At 32.2% G+C, this 10,423-nt stretch overlaps 1 protein-coding gene across 1 annotated transcript; it reads left to right on the top strand.

The window, feature by feature from the left end:
• The first annotated feature begins 6,996 nt into the window (after positions 1-6,996).
• LOC145028551 (protein SGT1 homolog B-like) lies at positions 6,997-10,144 on the top strand. The gene is made up of 10 exons (XM_078977246.1): positions 6,997-7,277; positions 7,889-7,958; positions 8,172-8,296; positions 8,457-8,616; positions 8,715-8,811; positions 8,933-8,998; positions 9,096-9,234; positions 9,497-9,573; positions 9,658-9,762; positions 9,849-10,144. The coding sequence occupies exons 1-10, from the start codon at positions 7,118-7,120 to the stop codon at positions 9,954-9,956; spliced, it is 1,107 nt and encodes a 368-aa protein (XP_078833372.1). The 5' UTR covers positions 6,997-7,117; the 3' UTR covers positions 9,957-10,144.
• Positions 10,145-10,423: the final 279 nt, after the last annotated feature.

Below are 10,423 nucleotides of genomic sequence, written 5' to 3'. Positions count from 1 at the left end.
TAATATGTTGGAAGTAGGTATTAAGGCAAGACTGTCATGAAGTTGGTTTGTAGATGTCTAAGGTATTGTACATAGCGAGAGTTGCTATAACATTCATTAGTACTCATCAGTTCTGAGTATTGGATTCAAACCACGCTCATTTGAATCACTTTATGGATTTTTTCACGAGTGGTCATGAGACGATAATATCTTATATTCTTCAAACCTAGAGATATGAGTTGTTGACTATGAGTTGGTTATACATTGATTGCATGAAAATGCATTGGTAACTCGATGTTATAAAATGTGCCTTTGTGTATGATTCAACAAGTAGTAGAACAAACATATGAGTCGAAGTTTATCCATTCCTTTTACCCTTGAAGGGATAAAAGCGATATATGTAGGCCCTTCGATGATTTAGTGATGACACACCTAAGTGCCTAGCCAAGTCTGGACTGATTTGATTTGTTCAATTAGTCACTCGTCATAAATCGAAAATCGGGCAACAACAAGTGGACAGAGAGAATGATTATAATCCATGTCCCAGTCCATATGATATCAAGAATGGAGGAATATACGATCCCTTATCTAACGGACAAGTCATTGACTAGATCAGAATTCAACAATGGCTTTAAGAGCTACGATTGCTAGTCGTGTCTTTGAGTCATACGCAATAATAGTTTTAGACTTATCCAAGTGGTAGACTGTTGGATTGGTGTCTAAGCCCATAACTATTATTGGTATATATTCAACCCGACTTGGCATGGTCCATTTGGGTTGCATGGCATCGGAACAATTGGATATACAAAATGAGAAAAAAGATACTAGTGATTTATATTAATATATTATGAGTTCTAACATATTAATATGAAATCATATTATTTAATTAGTATTGATCAAGAATCAATTTTGAATTAATTTAGTGATAAAAAAGGAACTAATTAAATATGGACTCTTACATATATATATATATATATATATATATATATATATATATGTGTATATATATATATATATATATATATATATATATATATATATATATATATATTATGGGCCAAGTTCATTTAGGTTGGGCTAAACTTTCATGGATAGTCTATGGTGTGTTTAACCCATGGATCCTATGGAAATGAAAGGTTATGGGTATTAGGGTTTACATGAATGTAACCTTAATCCTCCACACTTTATAAAGAGGTGATTGGTTCATAAAATTGGCACTAGTATGTATATACAAGAGGGAAAAACCGATTTGGTGCAAGTATCTTTATTCTCTAGTTATTCCAAGGGTTCTTGGTGTTGTGTGAACCAGTTGAGGTGCAGCACTTGAGGCACTAGGCTCTTAAAGGTTCAAGACTTCAAGCTCCATCAAAATGTATGTCATTCTACTAGATTCTTATAGTATAGTTGCTTCATATTATGTTAGTTAGGATGAAACCGTGGAATATTGTATATTTGCATGTATAATAGAGAAAAACATAGATCCAAGGTTTATAGGGTTGCAAGTACACCATAGGAGTTTTAGAATGCTCAAAACCCATCAGTTTGCAGCCCGGAATTCGAATTATAGATCGAGCTCGTATACAAAAGTTATGAATTTTTGAAGTTCGAGGCACACACTTCAAAGCTTATCCGAAGGGAACGCCCTATGTGTGAGGGTACGCTAAGTGTACTGAAGTACGCCCTGCGTACGAAGCAAGAAGGCCCAACGGTCTTCCTTTCTTCTGCGATTCCGAAGCAGCCACGAAGCCCCAGCCGACGACCGATGCGTGTCCACTACGCCGCACATAGATCCGAAGTACGCCCAACGTACAATGAGGCTTCGGCCACCTATAAAAAGGGTGCGAGGCTACCTGATTTCTTTTGCCAATTTCAACTCTCTTACATTCTCTACTCTCTCTCTACACACTCTAAACCCCCCGAAGCCTAGGAAACCTTCCTAGCACTAGAATAAAGCCCCAAAGAGCCCGAAGTCTCCAAGAAAAAGAATTTTTTGGTTTGAAACTCTGCCAACGCAGAGCCCGATTTTCGAGCAAATCTCCTGGTTTCATCAAAGAAAATTGTTTTAAGGAACGAAGTGTTGTCCAATCACCACGTTATCATGTGAGCGTATAGTCACTTTCATCTTACACATTGATATGAAGTATTCATATAAATTACATGCTATGTGTATATATATATATATATATATATATATATTGTTTGTTTATTTGAGATTTATGTTGTATGAAAGATTTTAACTTCGTTTTTCAGATCTGAAACTGTATATGTATTTTTATATACAAATATGTTGGGTACAACATGAGTAAATGAAATAGTTGATATGTGATGAAATAAAATGATGAGAGGCCTCGACGTTGACGATGCTACAGTCATCTAGCGGAGTATAGATGACGACCACAAACTTTTCTAGGACATTTATGGCCGAGGAATCCCCTCAACAGTAATGTCTACCCCGATGATGATCCTTAGGCTACGTCCCTTTTATTAGATGCTTTATGGACGTAAAGTGAGGATAACGAGAACGGGTAATCGGGTTTGTTTGGTTTGATGAAATTAATAAACTTATTTATTGTGGGTTAAAAACCTTGTATACTCACCAGGTTCTAAAGCCTGACCCACTTAGTTTCTTGTATTACAGGTAGTGGCAAGGGTATAGTTGGATGATCTGGCAAGAGATTATGGATTTATAGACCAATAAAAAATATATAGAATGTTGTAAAGGCCTATATTGTATTCAAGGTCAATTTTGTCTTATGACTTATGATGTTTTGTTTATGCTTATGATCTTTATCGATGTTGACATCCCAAGTTTGAAATGTAATGAAAATACATTTCTTTAAGGAATGTTTTGATAAATTTTATCGTATTTTGTTTTGGGAACAAATTCCGTAACACTTTTCTTTGAAATATTACTCTGATTTTATTATAAAAGCATGAACGAAATCGGTCTTTTCTAGCCATGAAAATGGGGATGTCACATTGACCAATACAATTAATATGAAGACATTTTTGGATTCTTATTTACAACAGATTAGGTGTTATTTGGTTCGTAGAATGTTGCTGAAGGAATTTGAATTGGAATTGGAAAAGGAATATGTCAGGAATTTAAATCCAATTCCATGTGCTGTTTGGTTAGCAGGAAATGGAATTGGAATTAATTCCAAATTTTGTTTGGTTCATAGGAAATGGAATTGGAATTCATGTAAAATGACATAATTGCCCTTTTGTCTATTACTATACCATTAAACTTACTTTTCATATTTCTTCAACAATTGAAACCCAAATATCAAACGAAATCTTTAGCAACTTCCATTTCATGTTCAAGCTTCTTTTACCTGCTATTTCTTTCATCGTTTCATGTCAATAAACAAAAGCATAATTGTGTTACCAATCTTTCTAAATTCAACAAGAAACTTATAACAAAAAGGAAGTTGAGATTTCACAAACCTTTTATGTTTTCACAAAAAACAATTCACCAACTGTGAAATAAAAAGGAGATTGACAAACATGATAAGAAATCGATTTTAACAATCATTCGGTTAACAAAAACTGACATCAATCCATTCCAGTAACAAAGATTTTAAGAAATCGATGTTAACAAGTATTCAATAAACAATAGCAATGGTTTTAAATAACCATCAATTTTGACAGAATGTAGACAACAACAACGATTTTAACAAGCCTTCAACTAATAGAAATTGGCAAACAGGAAGAGAAATCGATTTTCAGGGGATGAGGTTGAGATAAACAGGAAAAAATCGATAAACAGGAAGATAGATCGATTTTTAGAAACCATCGATTTTGACAGTGATTTAAGAGCGTGAGAGATAGCGAGAGTGAGATCGAGGCAACAAAAATTCACTTACCCGACGGAAGAATCGGAGTTGAGTCTGATTTTGACGAAACGAGGTTTGTTGACTGATTTTGACGAACAAGTTATATATGTGAGATAGGGTTGTATGTGGGTATAATGGTAATTGTAAACTTTCCTTGATAGTAAGAAATTCATTCCATCCTTTAGTTGAAGGAAAGTATTTTCCCTCCTTTGAATGAATGTTTTCTCATTTAGGATTCCTTTTCCCTTTTTAAAGTTGAACCAAACGAAGGAATTCGAGGGAATTTGAATCCTTTTCCCTTGAATTCCATTCCATTCATGCAAACCAAACATGCCGTTAGTTGTAGTTGTTGGACGCTAAATACTAACGAATTAAAGACAAACTACAAAAATCTTTAAGAGAGGTTACAAAATGGTTATATCTTAGACGTTGGTGGTGACAACTTATTCAACCAATTGAATTTGTTATAAAAATTTACCAATCGAAGATAATACAACTAACAGAAAGATAAATTTCATATAAAAGATACAAACTTGTCTACCATAAAAAATTTTGTTGATTGTTCTTGTTACCATTGTTTCAACGGAAAGAAGTATTTCAAAACTGAAACTTTTAAAATCTTATCTGTAATCTACCATACTTTACGATAGATTCAACATTGATTTTAATTTCAATTGAGAAATATATTTTTGAAAATATTTATTATGGAAGTATAGTCAATCAATTTACTTAAAAAAATACTAGGATATCGATGTTTAAGAAATAATAATGCGCTGTTGTTTATCTTCTTTTGTAAAGTTGTTTAGTTGTAGTTTATATTTATTAATTATTATTAATAGTATATGCAATCGTATAAGGCGCGGAAAAAGATAAGGCCCGAGTTTTAGCAAAATTTTATAATATATGTATTAATATAGATCAATATATGCAACTAATTTTGTAAATCTATCTTTGTCCACCACATGCTTTAATTTTTTGCTAATAAGTTTCAATTCTACCTCTTTGTTAGGATCCAATCTTTCTGTGTCCACGATATGCTTTTTTTTTTTTTATTATTTTTTTTTTCCTGTTAATAAGTTTCACTTCTACCTATTTGTTAATTCCATTAACCCAAATCATGTCCCATTAACCATGATGTCTTTTGTTTATTCGCTTTAACATAATTCCCGTTAAACTCATCTATGAGTCCATCAAATTTTTTTTATTTTTTTATTTCTTTTATTTTTTTTAAACCGCAAGTCAAATACAAAAACTTAATTTCTATTTTTTTTTTGTCATCAAGTCCTAAATACAGTTACATATTTTATCTCTAACCTAATTCTTATTTATCGGCTTATCAAAATATTAACAAATTTTTCTTATATACAAAAAAAATTATATCTAGGGTCCATTTTTTAATTGCGTATAGGTCCCTCAAAATCAAAGCGAAGGCCCTATAATTTATTCAACAAGAGTTAAAAAAAAAAAAAAAGAATTATAGGGTTTCGATTTAATTTTCGCAAAAGACCTGATCTCCGAAATATTAGGGGTGGGCTGCAAACAACCCCTAAGACAGCTAAAAGGAATATTTCGATGATGATGATAAAACGAAACTACATAGGGACATGCCATTACCTCAAACTTTTCTTTTTGGTACCTACCTTCTATTGAAAGACAAGTTGCCAACTTGTCTAAAACGGACCAAGTCTTTTTTATGTATCCATCGTTTTCTTTTTGTATTGTTTTAAAAAGGTAAATGTTACTTTGTATTTTGTATTATGGTATGCTTGAAAAAAATAGTTAGTTGTAGATTACATGGAAAATAACCTAAGACCTTTGCAAGCTATTTAAAATAACTTTTTGATTAGAACTACCGGAAAAACCCAGGCTTCGTCCCGGGCTGTTTTTTTGTGTTTTTTTATGAAAAAATGTAAAAGTTTTGACTGTAAGGACTGAAAGTATCAAAATGGTTAAAAAAATTAAATGAGCTCTAATTAGCAAGTTTTTAGAAAGTTGACGAAGGTTGTCAACTCCTTAAAGTTTTGTGGTTAAACTTTAAATATTAAAAGGTTCGTAAAAAATATAATTTTTTTTATTGCAACGACCAAAAGTGTCAAAATATAAAAATTTTGACTGTAAGGACCAAAAGTATCAAAATGACTAAAGAATTAAAGGGATTGGAATTAGCAAATTTTAGAAAATGACAAAAATTGTTAATTTTTTAAAGTTTTGTGGTCAAACTTTGAATATTAAAATATTCTTAAAAAATGAAAAAATGTTAATTGTAATGACTAAAAGTATCAAAATGGTTAAAGTTAAGAGGCAAAGTTGATAAAAAAACATACAAATTTACTATTAACATAGCCAATGCAAAGAAACAAAAGTAAGATATTAAAAGTCTAAAAAAGAAAAAGTTTGGTGGTGAACATCTGAAAAATCCAAAAGTATACTATTCTTAAAAAACTCTTTTTTAGTATAATATATAATAGTTTGGTTTTAAATAAAATATTTAATCTTGTATTTCCAAAACATTTCTTTTATTCAAAATTTTTTTTAAGAATTTCAAAACAAGAAAAAATGATATTGGGACTTAAAATTAATGAGTTTTCCTGTTTTTATCGCTAAACGAACGCACGGCAATTGAATTTGTTTATATTCGTAAGCAAATGTTTTAATACTATGATGATGTTTATAAAAGAAAATATTTAAGTTATAAAATCATTTAAAATTGTAATATATTGTGTGTGTAAACATTAATTAAAAATAAAGATATGGTGTCGTGCTAATTATGAAATCTAAAACATCTAAAATAGTAATAAATTTAGGTGTTTACATTCGCTATTTTAAGTATAAAATCAACTATTATATTTATAAGAAAAAAACAAATTTAGATTAAATTAGAAATTTAAAGTAGATAGTTCTAGAGGTTTGAATTAGGATAATGCAAGTGAAATCAAGATATCACGTTTCCAAAAATGCACAATTAAAAGAAAGCCTATTTCAAATCTAATATATATAAGAGAAATCTGTATAATAATAGATATCGATTTAGATTCTGTTTTGTTTATGGTGAATATTCTTTTGATAATGACCATAACTCATAAGTGATAATTTATAATTTAAGCGTTGACGTAGACTTGGTTATTCTTGTGTGAACGAAGCCATAGATATTTGGATCAAGGCCTCGGGTTCCCTTTTTTCAATAATATAACCCCCCAATCATTCTTTGGTTAACGATTCAAGTCAAGCATCGTTCATTCATTCGCTTTTTGCCCCTACAAACCAGTAACCACCATCTTCCAGAGGCTTCTGCTGCTACTCCGATGGCGTCCGATCTCGCGGCTAAGGCGAAGGAGGCTTTTATCGACGACCATTTCGAACTAGCCGTTGAACTCTATTCTCAAGCCATCCTCATCGATCCTAAGAACTCCGAGCTTTTCTCCGATCGTTCTCAGGCTAATATCAAACTCAAAAACTTCACCGGTATATCTCTACTCTTTTATGATCCTATTGAGGAGAGCACACTGATATCACATGTTACGGATAATTCTAACCTAATCTGAGATTTTCGTAATCGTCTATAGTTTGATTTCTAATTCAGATAATGCCTTTGAATTCCGTTTTTGCTTATCACTTGAGCGTGTGGTTTTGAGTTTCTTCGTGTCTGTGTTTGCTTTATAAGCATGCGAGATAGCAGATTAGGTTCACTTGATGTATTTTGTATGCAGTTCATTACGATATTGGGCGCCCTTTATAGGCACATACCAATATTATTGTGAACCATCATCTTTTGATATGTTGACTTGCTCGGATATGCAATGGATTGGAATATTATATGCAATTGATTGGAATATTGTCTGTAGTTCATTACGATATTGGGCGCCCTTTATAGGCACATACTAATATTATTGTGAAACATTATCTTATATTGACTTACTCGGATATGCAATTGATTGGAATATTATATGGACCATGGGTTGGTTTGCAATAGGTTTAACTTGTATGTACTATCTGCTTACTTCTGTTGAAATTGTTCTTCTCTTTGATGTTAATCTAATAACAAATTACTTTTTTCTTTTTCTTCGAGGGAGCAGAAGCTGTTGCTGATGCAAACAAAGCAATTGAACTGGATTCCTCAAATCCCAAGGCATATTTACGCAAAGGGTGAGTTTGTTTGAACAACTCATATTAATTCCTATCTAGTCTCACAACTCGACATTTATGTTTATTGTATTTTACTTTTGTATTGGTTAAATAGAAGGATTTAACTGCACTCTCCACAATGCTACCCTGCTTCTAACCCATGCAATTTTTGTGAATGTGTTGTTGTTTTTGTATCTTTGAACATGTGGTAACTTTTTATATCCTGTTATACAGGACAGCATGTTTCAGTCTTGAAGAATATCAGACTGCCAAATCAGCCTTTGAAGCTGGCTCTGCATTTGCCCCAGAAGATACAAGATTCACAGATTGGATTAAAAAGTGTGACAAGTGCATTGCAGGTAATTAAATATTCATAGGCATGCTAACATCAATAGAATCTGATTTTCGATATCATCAATAAAAGGGACATTGTTGGTTTACAAGATTACATCTTAACTTATTAAGCTTTAAGTGTACATCTACATTGCCTTTCTGATTTGTGTTTCACCTTTTCAACAGAGGAAAATGGTGAGCTACCAACACAGTCATCAGATGTAAACCCTGTGACTTCTAATTCTCATCAACCAGAAAAAACCGATGCATCTACAAAAGCTGCTGAAGAAGAAAAGAATATATCTAGCCAGGTCATCACAACAACACCACCAAAACCCAAATACAGGTCTGAATCTATTTCTCAAAATCTTCCTCACTTGTTTCAAAACATCCTTGAGTGTTTGTTTTCTTGCAGATTTATATCTGTGCTTCAATTTTCTGCAGGCATGAATTTTATCAGAAGCCAGAGGAGGTTGTTGTGACCATATTTGCCAAGGGAGTTGCAGCTAACCGTGTGTCTATCAATTATGGGGAGCAAATAGTATACTTCTCTTTTTAATTCCTATATATCTGTCATGTTTTTTTTTTTTTTCCTACAACTTTCATAAAGAAAAAAGTGGGTCTGATATTTGACTGAGTTGACTTCCTGCTGCTTTTTCCAGATAAGTGTAACCATTGATGTCCCTGGTGAAGATGCTTACATTTTCCAGCCTCGCTTGTTTGGGAAGGTGATGCACATAAATTAAAAAAAAAAAAAAAAACTGTTTGTTTCTTTTTTCTTAATTATAATAACTAATATGCATATTTTGTTGTGATAATTCACAGATAGTCCCTGCAAGGTGTAGATATGAAGTTCTGTCAACCAAAGTTGAAATCCGGCTTGCAAAAGCTGAACCTATCCATTGGACATCTCTTGAATATGGTAATAACAATGTGGTTGCACAAAGGAGCAATGTCTCTTCAGGTAACCTCACTTTCAATTTTATATATCATCATCAATACTTTTCTCAAGGATAAAAGTGGTGTCTGCATAAATGGTTTTTCAAAAATAATTCCAAGAATCACAGACAACTTGTTTAAATAAAGCTTTGCAACCGGATAACTGAAGAAAACTGGTTGCATAGCATAGTCTACTAGGAATTCAAAAGATTACATTGCATTATTACTTTACATTATAAGACTTATGTACAATTTCTGGAGGTTAATTTTTGTATTGTTTTGTTTAGGTAATCAAAGACCTGCATATCCGTCCTCCAAACCAACCAAAGACTGGGATAAGCTTGAAGCCCAAGTGAAAAAGGAGGTATACAGTACACTTTGTCTTTGATTACACATATACACACACACACACTCAATGCCTCACTTAACTTTTGTGTTTTGTTTTCAGGAAAAAGATGAAAAACTGGATGGGGATGCAGCTCTTAACAAGTTCTTCCGTGATATATACAAAGATGCAGATGATGATACAAGAAGGGCCATGAGAAAATCTTTTGTAAGATTATTTAATTTTTTTTTTTTATCTTTTTAATACAATAATATAGGATAGAAATGAAAATGAAAATGAAAATGAAACAACAGGTTGAGTCGAATGGGACAGTGTTGTCAACAAACTGGAAAGAGGTGGGATCAAAGATGGTGGAAGGAACCCCTCCAGATGGCATGGAATTGAAAAAATGGGAGCATTGATTTGATTTGGTTTCAAGTTGTCTGTCTGTCTGTCTATATATATTTATTATATAGATTATAGAGCGAGTCTTTTTGGCCTTGTCTTTGATTTTTGAGTTATTATTATTATTTTTTTTTACTCTCTCCTCATGTACCATGATATGCTATCTATATTTGCTCTCTCACCTTCCAACTCTGCTTTCACTCCATACTTACTTGCTTGATTGTTTTGGTTTGGTTTTCTTATTTTTCACCAATTCTAGTGGTCCCTATTCGGTCAGATTGTAACAGTCACATGTGTTGCCTACAGTAACATAACTTATATTAAAAAACTTTAACCCATAATAACAATGTACTTATGCTTTTTACTGAAACTCGATGTTTGCACTTTGCATATACAACTTTATTAAAAATGTTTGATTATAATTAGTAAAAATTTCAAGTTACAATGAAAAAAAAAAAAAAAAGATATTATAATATACAAATGT

Source organism: Lactuca saligna, chromosome 2, assembly GCF_052625555.1.
Source record: "Lactuca saligna cultivar CGN05327 chromosome 2, ASM5262555v1, whole genome shotgun sequence".
Taxonomy (NCBI): Eukaryota; Viridiplantae; Streptophyta; class Magnoliopsida; order Asterales; family Asteraceae; genus Lactuca; species Lactuca saligna.
This window is presented reverse-complemented; position numbering and strand designations above follow the sequence as displayed.

Excerpts from the sequence above, each read along its gene's own strand:
- LOC145028551 (XM_078977246.1), top strand. The coding sequence starts at position 7,118 with ATGGCGTCCGATCTCGCGGCTAAGGCGAAGGAGGCTTTTATCGACGAC. Across the intron at positions 7,278-7,888 it reads CAAACTCAAAAACTTCACCG|AAGCTGTTGCTGATGCAAAC; the intron begins GTATATCTCTAC and ends TCGAGGGAGCAG. Across the intron at positions 9,235-9,496 it reads AAGGAGCAATGTCTCTTCAG|GTAATCAAAGACCTGCATAT; the intron begins GTAACCTCACTT and ends TGTTTTGTTTAG.